Below are 16,605 nucleotides of genomic sequence, written 5' to 3' on the forward strand. Positions count from 1 at the left end.
TTAATTGCATGGATATATATCAGAGTTTATTCATTCCATTTTTCTCTTGATGAGCATTTGGTCTATTTCCATGTGTTTGCTCTTGTGAAGATTGCTTCTCTTGACTGCTGGTCAAGATGGTGGCATAAGTAAACATGGCTCGACTCCTCACACAACCATATCAAAATTACAACAAAATATAGAACAATGATCACTCAGAACTGTCGGAAAGTGAGTGGAATGGAAGTCTGACAACTATGGAATTAATGAAACCACACCCATCCAGACTGGTAGGAGGGATGGAGACGCAGAAGGGGCTCGTCCCACACCCACATGTGCTGGATAAAAATTTGGGAGGGATAGCTCAGGAGTGAGGAGTCCTAGACCTACACCAGGCCCCAAGCCCAGGGTTCCAGTGCCAGGAAGACATGTCCCTATAACTTCTAGATGCAAGAAGCAGCAGGGATCAAATCAATAGAAGAAACTTCTGCAGTCCCAAGCAGTTCCTCTTAAAGAATCCACACATGGACTTACTCAGACTCACTCCCTCTGAGCTCCAGCACTGGGGTGGCAGCTTGAAAGGCACTACTGGCATATAGGGAGGAACTGAAGAATCTGGCATCAAGGTGGGAACTAGGGGACAGCTTTCTCCCAGACAGAAAGGTGGGCAGAGGCCATTGTCCCTTTTCTGAACCCTCTCCCCACAGAGCCACAGAGAGAGCAGGTGGGAGCCATATCTGAGACTCCATCAACCTGGCTAACATTGTTTGCCTCGCCCTGGAGAGCCTCTGAGACTCCATCCCACCCAAGTTATGGGCCCACCCAAGGTGGAATGGCTGGTCTTGGCTCACGCTTCACCAGTTCCTAAATCCTATCAAACAAGCAACAGCCAGGCTGGGTAAGCCCTAGTCTCCAGCCCTCAGCCCTGGTACCTCTTGCTAAATGGCCCTAAGTCTGGCACTAGCAGCAGCCAGCCTAGATTCACAGCTTGGCTTCACTTGGAAATCTCCAAGCTCAGCACAAGTAGCAGCCATCTCAGGTGGCTTTATAGTTCATGCAGGGTGGCCCCGGGCAGAACACAGGTGGGAGATGAACTTGGCCTGTACCACCCAGGAAACTCCAGGGCCAGCACACCCCGTGTACAGCTATAGACCACCACCATGCCCCTGCACAGCTGATCCTCCACAGAGGGTAGAGATTGGCGGTCAGTGGTCACAGACAATTCTTGCAGCTGACTGGCCTGGGGAAATTCCTCCTATTGTCCTGCCAACAGCAATCAAGGCTCAACTGCAAGATGAGGATGTACTCAGCCCACATGAAAGGACACACCTTGAGTACCCAGCTTGGCTAATAGGGAAGTTTGTACCACTGGACCCTACAGGACACCTACTACATTAGGCTATGCTACCAATACAGGGAGTCATAGCAGCTCTACCTAATATATAAAAACAAAACAAGGAGGCAGCCAAAGTAAGGAGACAAAGAAACATGGCACAAATGAAAGAACAGATCAGAACTCCAGAGAGAGAACTAAACAAAATGGAGATAAACAATCTGTCAGATATAGAGTTCAAAACATTGGTGATAAGGATATTCAGGAAACTTAATGAGGACCTCAGCAGCATAAAAAAGATCCAGTCAGAAATGAAGAATATGCTAATTGATATAAAGAATAATTTACAGGGAAACAGCTTTAGAGTGAAAGAAGCCAAGAATCAAATCAAGGATTTGGAACACAAGGAAGCAAAAAACAACCAATCAGAACAACAAGAAGGAAAAAGAACTTTAAAAACTGAGGATAGGAAGCAGCCTCTGGGACAACTTCAAGAGTTCCATCATTCACTTCATAGGGGTGCCAGAAGGAGAAGAGAAAGATCAAGAAATTGGAAACCTATTTGAAAAAATAATGAATGAAAACTTCCCTGATTTGGTGAATGAAATAGACATGCAAGTCCAGGAAGCACAGAGAGTCTCAAACAAAATGGATGCAAAGAAGCCCACTCCAAGACACATCATAATTAAAATGCCAAAGGTTCAAGAGAAAGAGAGAATCTTTAGAGCAGCAAGAGAAAAGAAGTTAGTTACCTACAGGAAAGTCCCCATAAGACTGTCATCTGATTTCTCAAAAACTTTGCAGGCTCGAAGGGATTGGCAAGAAGCATTCAAAGTCATGAAAAGCAGGGACTTACAACCAAGATTGCTCTACCCAGCAAAGCTATCATTTAGAATCTAAGGGCAGATAAAGAGCTTCCCAGACAAGAAAGGACTAAGAGAGTTCATCATCACCAGGCCATTATTATATAAAATGTTAAGGGAACTTATTTAAGAAAAAGGAGATCAAAATTATGAACACTAAAATGGCAATAAATACATATCTATCAACAATCAAATCTAAAAAATAAACTAAGTAAACAAGAAGAACAGAGACAGAATCATAGATACAGAGAGCATTCTGATGGTTGCCAGATGAAAGTGGGATGTGGGGAATGGGTGAAGAGGTGAGGGAATTAAGAAGTATGAATAGGTAGTTACAGAATAGAACTGGGGATATAAAATAGAGTATAGGAAACGAATAGCCAAGAACTTATATGCATGACCCATGGACATGAACAATGGTGTAGGGATTGCCTGAGGGAGTGGTGGGTAGTGGATGCAAGGGAGCAAAGGGTGAAAATTTGGACAACTATAATAGCATAATCAATAAAACATAATTTGAAAAAAGCGTGCTTCTCTTAACTTATGGTACATGTTTTATTGTAGTTATTTTTAAAGTCCTAGTTTTCATTTTGAATGGTGGGATCATGGGTGTTATTACATTATTAAAAGTAATTAAATTAATTAAATAAAAACTTTCCACACATGGACCAAGATGTGTGTCCCATCACCAATCTAATTCTATAAACCTAAGGTTCAGAGAGAAAAATGAAATAAAAATAAAAATAAATTGGAAAAATACTACATATGTGGTAATGTGCCCTGTATGTTTTATGGAGCAATATGTCTCAGAACTCTTGCTCTAGTTGCACACATAGGTCTATTGAATTTTTAACTGTTGCAGAATATTCTGTTAATGGACACATGATTTAAATGTTTAAATATTTTATCATGGAAAATTTGAAACATGTACATGTATGCAACACCCAGCTTCAGTAATTATCAACATGTGCCCATCTTGTTTCATCTCTACCTCCACCCACATGCTCTTCCACTCTTTGGCTTCTATCAACAGAGCTAAAATTAAGGTCCTTTTTAAATAAACCTTTTCGTGGAGGTATAAAAGCATCTGTAGAATACATTTACATTAGTGGGCTTATTTGATCCAAGAGTGGAGAATTCTAAATTCTGATAGATTTTGCTCACTTTCAGACTTCATCCTCATTCTTGTTTCATTTCAGGTCCCTACTTCCTAATTTTTTTTTCTTTCTTCTATCTCAAATGGAAAGAGGGAAGATGCCTGCAGCAATGGAAAAAAGTAAGAGCAGTAAAAGTGAGGCCACTCTCGCAGCTGTTCTTGGAAAGGGATTGTTAATTTCTTGAGACCCGGTGGCTGTGGCTTCCAAGACCCTCAAGGCTCTAGCTGACCAGGGTGGGAGAAGATGGACTGCTGCAAGCCAGTGCCCCCAAACACAAAAAAAGAAAGCAAACTTGTGGTTTATCTTTCTTCCACATCACATCTGCGCCCAGTGTTTAATTGTTGCCAGATATCATCTGCGTACAAATGAGAAGGTATAGGCAGCTGGGGAAGCTGTGCTGTATAACTCGTATTGACCTATTAGCTTGTGGGCTTTAGGTTTTGATTTTCTCACCTGTCAAACAAAAGCAACAACAATAACTACTCTATTATATGACTTCCAAGGCGTCTTTCAGCAATAAAATGTGAGGCTTCTCTGAATTCCATGTCGTATTTGAATATTACTGCTTTGTTATTTTCTACATAATAAATTATTTCTTCTAAGTGTTCTCAAATTGAAATGGTAAGAAACTGTAGTCTGAGCATTCATTCATTCATTCATCTATTTACTTAATATATTGCACATTTCTTTTAGGTTTTTTTTTTGTTTTGTTTTGTTTTTGCTTTGCAATACTTTTTCATTTTTCTTGAGTTGCAAAAATTGGGGGCAGGGGTTATATACTAAAGATCTCAAAATAAAACTAGCCTTGGCACTGGCCTGTGAACCAAGGGATCATTGGTTCGATTCCCATTCAGGGCACTCCCCGTTTGGGGGCACATAATAGGCACCCATACATGGATGTTTCTCTCCCTCTCTTTCTCCCTCCCTTCCCCTCTCTCTAAAAATAAATAAATTCTTTTTTTTTTTTTTAAGATGAAACTAGTGTTTGTTGTACTCAATTGCTTTTACCAAAATTTCATTTTCTTGACCTACCTCCATCTCAGAGTTTCTCTGGTTTTATGGAGTGTGTGCGGCGGGTGTGTGTGTGTGTGTGTGTGTGTGCGTGCACGTGTACTTCCTATTGTTGCTGCCATGGTGATTGAACCAGTCAGCTTTACTCTGATATTTTTTAGGAGTGTTTGTGGTAAGGATGGACCCATGGGCTCAAAGAATACAGTAATACATTTCCTCTTATTGTTTATCTCATGTCATTTTGTCTCTGCTTTTTTCCTTCTCCTACAGCAGCACCATTTTCTATGTAGTTGGGGAAAATATCTATAAACAAGTTAAATTTGCATGATCCTTACTGTTCGAGATCCTACAGAACACAGAACTTCTCTCCCCCAGTTTTCAGTAGATCAAATTTTAGGGAAGACTCTGATTGGTTTGGCTTTAGTAACATGTCTCCCCTCGGAACCAATCATTATTCCCACCTATGATGAGGAGCTGAGCTCTGTGAGTGACAGAGTGCTGGCATGGGCCAGGAAGAGATAGTTTTACTCACAGGAAAAGATGCTGAGTCAACAATTCCTGTTTATTATCACCTCCCTGCAAAGTGATGTTGCCCCCCCATCCCCTGGGTGAGAATGGAGTGTATGTACATTTCTACATTCTCACCCAACTCCCTCTTCTCTCTCTCTCCTACTAATTCACTGCTGTTCTCAGCCAACTGCCCTATACAGTTGGATAAAAGGAAGTGATTGACCATTATTTTCTTCTAGTATTTTCTCTCAGTTCTCTTTCTTTATCTTCAAATAGAGGTGTAATCAGTGTAAAAGCAACCTGACTTATCTGTTTCAAAGCTCGTCCACTAACGGCCTTTCTTGGTAAAGAGGCATGTGATTACATTTCCACTTTAATTAAATATTGCATCCTGAAGACAGGTGTCCCTTGCTGGTCAAGTGTGTAGCCCACATCTCTCTTTAATGGAGTGCAGTATTTATACTTTTCAGATATTGCAGCTTCTGGCTCTTCCTCCACCTTAACAGTCTGGAATTCATAGTTTTACAACCTGATCCACTCAGAATCAGACTCCTCTTCCATGTCTTTTGTCCCGAAAATGGCCTGTAGATGAATTTATTTGGCCCCACACAACAATGCAAATCTTTAAAATCTATTACAAACATTTAAAAACCAGAAGACACTACAAACATACCCAAATTTTTGGTTCTTTTGAACAAATCAGAGGATCTATGAATCACGGGCCCATGTTCCCAAGGGCGACAATGCGCTCATCGGCCCTCCGGACTAGCTGTGTGTTCCCAGGCCAACACTCCTAAGGGTGTTCCTGCCCGAGGCGCCTTTGCCATTTACCATCTCACTTGCTAGTTATTTTTGCTTACACCTGGCCCACCTCACTCAGTCACATTCCCTGCCTGGCCCCTGGAGCTTTGTTTGAGTTTGTGACTCCTGGTTGGGTGGCCATTGCAAAGCAGGAACAGGTTGAAGCAGAGTTTAAATCACTGATGAAACGGGGCCCAGATTGGTCTCTGCCTCAAGGGTAAAGTAGACATAGATTGATGGTATACTTCAAAGGCAGAAGAGACACTTCTAAGAGTTTTGAAAGAACTGCCGCTACTTGTCTGTATTACATCTATTGTACCTTTCAAGAGAATTATATGATGTTTAAATACAATAAATGAAAGTTTCCAGAAATAGATATAAATACCGTGGAAGAATGCTACCATGTCTTAAGTTTGAATCACTTTAAAAAAGCAAAATGAAATTTAAACTCTTAAAATCCTTTGTAAAACAGTTAAAGTATATATTTTTCCATCCTTTATGACTTCTCTAATTGTGCCATATAGTAACAAATATTTGCAGAAGGAAGGAAGGAAAAAAGAAAGGAGGGGAAAAAGGAAGGAAACTACTTGAACACAGGGACTGGCTAATCCATTTTTTAAAAATTGAGTTTCTATTTGTAAATAATTTGAAGAAGTTGCAAAAATATTACAGAGGGATCCTGTGTACCTATTACGTAGATTCCCCCAATGTTAACGTCTTCCATAACTTTAGGCCAATTCTTTTTTGTATTCCAGTGTCTCACAGTAGGTGTTCAATGTTTATTAAATGGATATGCTTTTGTATAGAGAATTAATATTATCACCTGTTAATTTATTAAGCAGATTAGTCTATCTTATTTTATTATCTTTGAGTAGGTAATATATGCACTTGGAGCAAATTCAACAGGTACAAAGGGTGCACAGAAAAAAAGTAGGTCTCCCTCGTAGGTTTCTGTCCAAATGCTGCCTCCCAGTCACGCAGAGACAACCATTTATTCATTTCTTATGCCTCTTTCCACACACAGTTAATGTTTGCAAACCTTCATGTCGTCTTCTTGCCACCCCAACCCCATTGCAGCATACCGTATGCACATCTTTTTCACTTAGCAGTATGTATTGGAGATAATTCTATATATGTTCAGAGTGCTTTTTCATTCTTTTTAATGGACACTTAATATGTGTTCCATCATATATTAAATGGCTGTACCATAATTTATTTAACTAATCCACTAATGGTGGGCATTCAGATTGCTTATTATTAAAAACAATGCTGCAGTGAATATCCGTGTCTGTTTTTATTTGGTACAAATATACATATAGTTTCTTTAAGTGATAAAGCACAGGTTTATAGATTTGAAATCCCTGGCCTTCTCTATTTGGTCATATAAATAGAACTTTGATGGCAGAAAATTTCCTGAAGCTTTCTGTCATTTTTTGCCTAAGTCAATGAGATTTGCCAGCTCTGGCTGGTATGGCTCAGTGGATTGAGTGCCGGCCTGCAAACCGAAAGGTCGCAAGTTTGATTCCTAGTCAGGACACATGCCTGGGTTGTGGGCCAGGTCCCCATTTGGGGGCATGCTAGAGGCAACCAATCAATGTATATCTTGCATATTGATGTTTCTCTCCCTTTCTTTCTCTCTCCCTTACCCTCTCTCTAAAGAGTAAATAAGTAAAATCTTTAAAAAGTGTAACAAGAAATTTGCCAAAGGTCTGGCAGTTTTAACTGATGCTGATGTACTTGTCGGTTATTTTCATCTGAGTCCGATAAGTAAGGAAAGGAAGAAGATAAGTTCTACTCAAGATGGTCTACTAGGAATGTGTCATGAAAGATAATGAAAGTGCATTACTTTTCTTCACTCCTATCACTTGATCCAGCTCACTTATCCAGTCAGTCCTTGCTCCTATCCAATAGGCCTTATCTTTTATTTGAAGTTATTTTCTATGTGCCTTTACTGCCTGCCAGATTTTGGTGAAATTTCATTACTCAGTAAATACCTCCATTTCTAAACAGCTTTATACTGTTGAGAGATGAATCATGTTACCTTTGTGTTGCTGGGCTGTGTCTTATTAACCATATCTTTTTGAAGCATAGTTTTAGAAATTGAAACTTGTTTCTTTTTGACCGTTATCTGGGTTTTCACTGAAGTCACTGCGAAAAGGGCTGTTGTTCTTCTCCATGTTCAGAATTTATTTTGGTCCCATGAAGCCCAGTGCTCCTAAGCAGCTGTTAGTTAACAAGCTGTCCCAAATGTCTGCAAAATGGAAGGGATACATGAGGATGAGCTTATCGCTAAGTCATTTAGTCATTAATTCATGCAACAAATATTTTTTGAGTGCCTACTCTGGGCCAGGCGGCCTTAGCCTATGTCAGTGAACAAGACAAAATCCTAGCCATTATAGAGTGTGTTCTCTGGCATGTGTGTTGTGGGGCGTGGAAGAGAGACAAAAATAAATAAGCAAATTATTTAGTATGTAAGAAGGTAATAAATGCCACAGCGGGGGTGGGGGAGAGAGGGTGGATGGGGCAGGCTGAGGGAGGTGGGGAGTCAGGGACACGGTGTGCATTGCCATTTTAAATAGAATAGCCTGGGTAGGCCTTGCTGAGGGTGTGGTATTTGAACTAAGCTGAGAATCTCCTTACAAAGTATCCTGCGTACATGTATGTATGCATGTTTGCATGAAAATACCACTAATGCCTTTTAAACTTTTTAACCACTATATTGAGATATAATTGACATATCATAAATTCACCCTTTTAAAGTATACAACTCAGTGGTTTTTAGTATATTTACAGAGTTGTGCAACCATCAACATTATCTAATTCCGGAACATTTTCATCACTCCCAGAAGAAACCCATTAGCAGTCACTACCCAGGCCTGCCTCCCCCACCCCCTGGCAACCACTAATCTACTTTCAGTCTCTGTAGATTTGCCTATTCTGACCATTTTATATAAATAGAATCATACACTATATGGTCCTTGGTGACTGGCTTCTTTCAGGGTATAATGCTTTCAAGGTTCATCAATGTGTCAGTACTTCATCCCTTGACAAATAGTATTCCATTTTATGGATATACCACATTGGTTTATCCATTCATCAGTTGACTGTGACCTTGAATTTTAAATAGTGCAAATGTCATGGATGGGCTGCAGTAATTGATCTCCCCAATAAGAACTGGACTGTGCTGCCTAGTGGGATACTGTTGTCAGGACTGATGTTGCCCAGTTTCAGTTAGCACTAGTTAGGCTTGGTTCTGGAAAAACTAAAAAGCCTCCATGCACAGATCCCTGCTTTCCCAGGTATCTCCCTCTTTAGCAGAAGCTCAGGGTGGTCCAAATGTGGCAATGGAGACCTGTGGATTTTTTAAAGTGTATTTTCTGTTTTGTATCTTGAAAATCTTTTTTCCTACTTTAAAATGTAACCTTGGTAAGTTGTTTACCCAAGAAAAATTCTCAATTAGGTTTTTCTTTTCTTTCTTTCTTTTTTGTCTTTTCATATTTAGTGTGTAGTAGCAAGTAGAAGCAGATCATCCTAATCAAATATTTGCAAATATCTGAACAAAGCCACTCTGCTGGGTAAAGAAAGATTCCACGGAGGAAGTAGGAATTGAAACTGAATTTTAAAGGAAGTGTTTCATTCTCATAGAGGACTAGGTGAGAAAGGAAATGGCACGTTCCAAAGAGGGGCAGGGAATTGAAAACGAATCTTCTGGGGAACTGGGAATCTCTAGGCCTTGTAGCACATGTCTTCCATACATTAATCTGGCAGCCATCAATCTGTGCATGAAGGGCGATGAGTTGAAATCCTCTGGCCTGCTCAAGGAGAGACTCAAAGTTTCAGAACTTCTCTTGAGGGGTGTGTTTGAGTTATAGTCTCTGGGGCTGCATAAAAATGAACTTCATTACAATTCAAATGCATAAATGACTCCCCCCTCCATTCCGTTGAGTAACTTGTCTAAGCGATACCCGGTGCAGGAACCGGATACATGCCAACAAGGCCGAGGTGCAAAGGGCCCCGGACCGCCAGAGCCTTTAGCATTTGATCCTGGACGTGAGGGTGAGGGTAAAGGGCTAGGTGCGGGCGCCTCGCTCCCGGGAACTGTGGATTGGGGTGGGGGAGTAGGGAAGGACAAGGCTCTCCTAACTCCAGTACGGGATCAGGCGGCGTAGGGCTTTCAGAGAGGATGCACATCGCCAGGGAGCAGGACACAATCCCCATTCCCGCCTAACTGTCAACCACGAAGAGAACTGTCTGCCGCTGAAGGCCAAGCGCAGCAGGGGCGGAGCGGGAACGAAGGGGCGGGGCGAGGCTTAGGGGGCGTGGTAGACCTGGGGGCGGAGCGAGGAAAATGGGCGGAGCAAGAAGGTGGGCGGGGCAAGAACATTGGGTGGAGCGCGGACGGGGCGGGGCTGGGGCAAGGGGGTGGAACGCAGGCCGGGGCGGAGCGAGGGCGGGGGCGTGCCCGGCCGTTGGGCCCCACCCCCCGCCGCAGGCGCGCCCGCTCTGCCTTCCCGCTCCCCCCGGAGGCCGCGGCAGTGGAGCGCCGGGAGGGAGGGGAGAGCGGGTCACGACGCTGTTGGGGCGGGGATAACCCCTCACGTGGAGCAGATGAAAGGGCCGCGGCGCGACGGCTGGGGGAGCCGAGCCGAGCCTGCGACCCACAAAGCCGCTGCTGCCGCTGCTGCTGCTGCCGCCGTTGCCGCTGCGATGGGGCTGTGAGGCGTCCGCCTGCACTCGGTCCGCCGCCGGCCCGCGACTATGCCCGGCCGCGCCCGCCCTCCGCGCCCTCCCGCCGCAGGACCATGAGGCCACGCTCGGGCGGACGCCCAGGGGCCCCGGGCCGCCGCCGCCGCCGCCGCCCCCGCGGCCCCCGCGGCCACCGCCTGCCGCCGCCGCCGCCGCTGCCGCTGCTGCTCGGGCTGCTGCTGGCGGCCGCGGGGCCCGGCGCGGCGCGGGCCAAGGAGACGGCGTTCGTGGAGGTGGTGCTGTTCGAGTCGAGCCCGAGCGGCGACTACACCACCTACACCACCGGCCTCACGGGCCGCTTCTCGCGGGCTGGAGCCACGCTCAGCGCGGAGGGCGAGATCGTGCAGGTAGCTGCCCGCCGCTCGGGCCCCGCGCCGCCGTCGCCACAAGATGGCTCCGGGGGCTGCGCCCGCCGACCCCGCCGCGGGCTGGCGGGCGGGAGGGGCGGCGAGGAGGCCGGCGGCATCCCTCCCTTGTGGGAGGGCGGGCGGGACGCGGCCTCTGGAGCGCCAAAGCTGGGGGCAAGCGCACGTGGAGGCTCGGCCTCCTGCGAGTCTGGTGGCGGTGAGGAGACCCTCGGGTCTGGACACCCAGAGTGGGGCGGCCCCCTTGGGCGGCGTGGGCATTCTGGTTTGCCTCAGGTGGAAGTCCCGGGAACTACCTGTTGAATGCCAACTTTGGAAAGATGAGTGATGAAGGATGGGGTGGCTTGTTTCAGGTAGCAGGCTTTGCTTTCCATCCATGCACGTTCGTTTGGGGAGCAGCCCGCTTCGTCCGAGGGGCTGTGCAATCAGGTTCTTCCCTGGAGCCTGCCGGCTGCCTCACCTGGGGGTCGATCCTTCTGCAGGGCTCCGGACGGGCAACGGCAGGCAGGGGGGCAAGGGGAGCTGGCCGAGGAGGAGTGCCCTGGGCTGGCCGGGGCACGCAGCCCTCCCTGCGTGCCTCCGATTACTGACGGTGGCAGGGCGACTGCCTGCCCGCTGCAGGGCCAAGCTTCTCAGGAGGGCCTGGGAATAGGGAGACAGGGTCGCTCACGGACAGGGCCTCACCTTGCTCCTCGGGAAAGAGGTCTGTGTTTCAGAGCAAGCTGGCGAGGGAGAGCTTCCAGCTGAGCTCCGGCCCCCGCGGACGGTGAGCTGGGTAAAGGGATGCCTTCCTGCTTCCCTGGCTCTGATTTTATCAACTTGCTGGTGGGTGGTCAGCGCGCTTATGGTGGTTAATATGCATGCCTCGGATGGGGCGATCGGAAAGGGCTTGTTTTTTGAACCTTTTCGGGTGATGGGGATGGCAGCAGGGCCCAAGCTTTGGGCCTTGTGCGCTTTACCGTTGGATGAGTTGTGAAGGAAGAGAGGGGGGCTGTATGGAAAGACGGCAGAGCAGCCTCTTCCTTTCCTGTCGCCTGGTGCAGACTGAAAGCTCCGCGTGGAGAGGACAGAGAGCTGAGCAGGTTGGCTCCTTAGAGGTGTGTCTTTACAAAGCTGGGGAGGCACCTCTGCTGGACGATTCATTAGCAGCATTGCCTTACCGTGCTCTTATTCCCATCTTAAACTTCTGCGGGGTAAATAGGAGGGGAAACACATGTCGTTTGAGTCCTGTGGCTACATACGTAAAAGGCTTTTGGACATTCTTCTTTAATAATATTATAATTATGGTCTTTAGTTTATAAGCTTTAGAGACTGCTGATGCTCGGCTGAAGATCCCTACACATTTCAGTCCGCAGCCTTGAAGAGGAGTTTGAATCTTAGGGCTTACTATTTGTGACTTCTTGTTTCTCTTTGAGGATTCCACTGTGCCCTGATGGCTTTAGAAATGTTTGATTTATGGCCTCCCAAGAGAAAAGGTGTTTTAACGTGGCACTCCACTTTTTGAAGAAGACTTTTGAAGTTTGCGATTTTTATCTGCAGTGTTTTTTAACTTGTGCTCTTTCTCCGTGGTAGTTTGGCAAGCTAGCCATTATGAGTAGTGCTGTGCTTTGGAGATAATCTTGGGTTCACCATTTAATACAAAATTAGCAGTTTAAACACACCATTTGTAACTATTTTATCCTTGTGAGTAGAGAGATAATGTGTGACTTTGGCAGAAGGAATCCATTCTCTTTTGAAACTTTTTGAAGTGCTTATCTAACTCTTTTGTAGTCCATTAGCCTAGCCTCCCCCCCCCAAAGTAAGTTAACAATTGCTAACTAAAGAAAAATGACTTAAATGGCATTTAATAAGTTTACCTGTTAAGCAATCACTAATAGGTGTCCTTAATTCCCTTATAACTGCAGTAGTATTAGTGAGTTTATCTGAGCTGTTTGAATAGTCATTTCTTGGTGTTCTTTAGTCTATATCTTTAATAAGTTTATTGTGGGGGCTTACTCGCCGAGCCTCTATGCGCAGAAGGAGTGCAGTGTGGCTTTCAGGGCTGTGTGTGCGGAGGCTGGCATGCTTTTATTAGTTCTTCGAATACACTACCCAATTTAAGGAACTAATGTGGGCCCTGTCAGCCCTGAAAAAGGTTTTTGTAAGGAAAGCGAATGTTTTTTAGGACTGCTTAGAGGGAATGTAACCTTTTTCATGAGAAATGAGAATGCAGAAGAAACAAATTGGTGTTCACCTTCAGATTAATCACATTTTCTAGGTGCCCTGGGTGAACTTTTCAAATCTCCTTTTATTTTTTATTATCTTTTAAAAACCTCTGCAGGATTTGCTATCGAATACTTTCTGGTCTTCAGAGCAGAGTTCATTTTCTACAATTAACCTAAATTGTAGCACTATAACATTGCTTTTACTATTTCCAGTGGGGTTCAGTAGCACTGTTCATGGTTGAGGGGAGAAAAAAAACTAGTTTGGGAGTCTCTCTCTTAAGAATTCTAAGATAGGAAATTGGTTTGTATTACTGATTTGTTTCCCTCCCTGTTACATGCAATGAAGGGGTGTGTGTGTGTGTGTGTTTATGTTTATACAGTAGATATCTTATCATAGCCTGGGTTGCCCAGATACTTACAGAGTACCTGTTCAGTCATTTGCATGGTTTAGGGTAGGGGGAGGCCTGGTTAAGAAGTGTGTGTTTGAGAGAGAGTAATTCAAACCTTGGGATTAGTCACAGGATTCTTGGTTCTCTTCGTGTGCATTTTAGGCTTAAATAACTTTCCCAAGGTCACAGTGTGCTCTGTTAGAACAGAGAACTTTTTTTTCCCCCTTTGACATCATCTGTGAAAGTTCTGAAAACAATGTGTGGATATGAAATGCTGTTAATTACTTTTATTATCCTTTTCAAGCAACATCAAAGCCCATTTGCTTATAAGAGTGTCAGGCATACAGTGTGAATGCTGGAGGAATTAATTACACTTTTCCTGTAGTTCTGAAGTGTGGAGCTTTACAGGGTTCTTAGACATATTGATACATATTTCATCTTTGAACCAATTTGTTGCTATTAATGAGATTATTATCTGAAACTTTCAGACTTGGCTGTGCAACTCACATGGTTGGTGATATTAAATAAAGGCCCGATTAAACCCTGGCTAGGGTAACAATTGTGGATTTGTTAAACAAAGAAAATTTGCATCACTAGAGATAAAAGATTGTTTTAAAGTGGAAATCCTTGCTTTTTTTTTTTTCTGTTTGAACTCAAATATTTAGAAATGCTTGAGAAATTCATTTTAGAAGGAATCTGAATGATAGATTTTGTCTAACTTTAAAATCCGTCTTTCTGGATCCTAGGTTAAGTGTTGAATGGTTTTGGAAGCAGAGAAGAGCTGAAAAACATTAAGAACTAATATGGTGCCTTTAGTATGAGGGTGGGGAGGAGAGCTGGGTGCTAGGTTAAGTGTTGAATGGTTTTGGAAGCAGAGAAGAGCTGAAAAACATGAAGAACTAATATGGTGCCTTTAGCTATGAGGGTTGGGAGGAGAGCTGGGTGGTGTGTTAGAAAGGCTGAATGAGGTCCTTAAATATCCAGTGTTAACTAAGGGTATCACAGAGAATAATTTTAGGAAACTAATTCCTCTGCCTTATTTCCTTGTCAGTGTGTTTCTGCAATTTAGCATTGGATCAAACACATTCTTTTCATCTCCATTTTAAGTTAATAGGCTTGCCTTTAAAAATCGACTTGGCCTAATAGGACAATTGTGTGTTGACAACTGATCTGGGTTTATGCAGAAAGGGATTGCTGACTATCCTGTCAGAAGGGCTTTCATAGGTTAAAATCAAACATTTGAAAATATTAGGACTGTGTTTTGTGATCTTAAGGGCTCTTATTTTCTTTCTTTTCCCCTGAGATCTCATGGGATTTACTAATAGAGTTCTTAATGGAGATGAAGATGGGAGCGGGAGGTAAGTGTGGAGTCTGTAGACTAAAGGGAAAGTGGTGACTTTCATTTGTGAGCATTTATTGTGTATGGGGCACTATGCCAAGCTTGCCACATGTTTGCTGGTCTCATCATGACATTAACATGGAATTAGCAACCACTGTTAACCCATTTTACAGACAAGGAAACTGAGGCTGGGAAAGGCAATTTGACTTTTCCATTCTTACACAGCTGGCAAATGATAAAACCTGGATTAAAACTCAGGTCTGTATGGCTCCTTTGTTCTTATTTTTGCCAAATAAATAGATTTGGCTGGTTAGGATTTTGGCATTAATTCAAGTCTAACTTTTTAATAGTTTAGTATAGAGGTTCTTAACTTGAGGGTCACAGACTGCAAGTGATGGCATGTGAAACCCTGAAATAATGCATACAGTCTTGTGTATGTGTACTTTTATTTTCCTTAGAAGATAGACAGTTTTGCCTCTTGGAGGGTTCTGTGATGCCTTTCTTCCCCAAGAGGAAAAAAGGAGGCACTAATCTAGTACCTGTCATCAAATAGTCCATTAGTAAAAATCTGAGTGGAGTGATGTCAGCTGAGGCTGGCAGGAGTTGTAGAGAAGTCTACAGGTTTGCATGCCTCCATTGAGCATATTTATTTGACAGATGTTTACCGAAGCGCTAGTCTATACCAGACACTGTAATGCTGTGGTCTTCTGGAGTTCACTCTCTCTTATAAAGACAGATGTGTGTGGATAAATGATAATCCTTCCCAACCTGGTTTCCTCACAGAATTGAGCCCTTAGTCCCCAAGACATCCATTGTCCATAATGGATTAACTTCCCTCCTGTGCTTCTGTCTGGTACTAGTTAAATGCATCATCTTTGGGAGAAATGAGAAAATATTCATTCAAAGAATATTTTGCAGTTAGATGGTGAAGTACAAGGAGGCAGCAACCCGAATGCAGAATGTGGGAGAGCAGTGTGTAAATGTGTTCCCTTTCACCATTCATTGAAAAATGAAATGGAGCATCTGTCAGTGTTGCAGTGCCTGAAGAGCAACTTCTCACACCTTTCCTGTGGACCTGGGCTCTATGGGTTTGCATCTGTTTGGTTTTGTCCATCCCTGGGTTTACCCCGGGCCCCCAGTGCCTGCTACTTATCAGACACTTGATATTTAGTGAATGAACGATGGATTTAGAGTTGACATCAGGCAGGCAGTGTATCGTGATGGGCTTGGATTAATTGATGAGAACAATTTCATTTGTTTTTGTTAATAAATTCTGGGGCTCTCTTTTTATTTGGTTGTTATTTCCAGAAACTTGCTTGATTAGATGGAAAGAATGGACCTCTCTCTGGTTCTGGTACGGTCACTGGTATTATGCAAAACTGTGTGAGAGTGATCTGTGTGTGTGTGAATTCAGGGGCACAACACTTGGCATTATAAAGGTCTGATGATGGTCTTTGTTTGATAAAATACTGAATATTGACAAGGCTTTAATGTGGACAGCTATTATGGATGGACATAACATGAAGAGTAGAGTAGTTCATGGCCAAGCCCTAGTGTCCCTGGGAGTAACTTTGAAAGACTTGGTATTCAGAATCATTATTAACTTGAATATATGTCATGGGAACACTTTGCTTCTTGATGCTGTTTCCTCAAGTCTGTAGAATGGATTTATAGTTCATGACAAAAGTGACATTTAAATAATAATCAGAAAAAACAGGTTCAGCCCTTTAATGTGTTAGTTGAGGAGACAGAGGTCCAAAGAAGTAAAGCGCCTTGCCCAGGGCCACGTGGCAAGGTAGAGATAAACCTGGATTAATATTTGGGTTTCCTGACTGCTAGGCTTTGGAGCCTTTCTGTCATTTCAGCTGCACCTCGGTTGAGCGTACCAGAGAGAGCAGCTGCCAAAGT

At 43.8% G+C, this 16,605-nt stretch overlaps 1 protein-coding gene across 1 annotated transcript in view; it reads left to right on the forward strand.

Annotated features, from left to right (window-relative positions):
- Positions 1 to 10,456: 10,456 nt before the first annotated feature.
- ZNRF3 (zinc and ring finger 3) overlaps positions 10,457 to 16,605 on the forward strand; it is a 133,439-nt gene continuing 127,290 nt past the window's right edge. Inside the window, exon 1 of the mRNA XM_090292115.1 lies at positions 10,457 to 10,747. Coding sequence (XP_090148241.1) covers positions 10,457 to 10,747 — 291 coding nt within the window. The remainder of the gene's footprint in view (positions 10,748 to 16,605) is intronic.

This window comes from Furipterus horrens, unplaced genomic scaffold, assembly GCF_987537825.1.
Source record: "Furipterus horrens unplaced genomic scaffold, mFurHor1.1.pri manual_scaffold_11, whole genome shotgun sequence".
Classification (NCBI taxonomy): Eukaryota; Metazoa; Chordata; class Mammalia; order Chiroptera; family Furipteridae; genus Furipterus; species Furipterus horrens.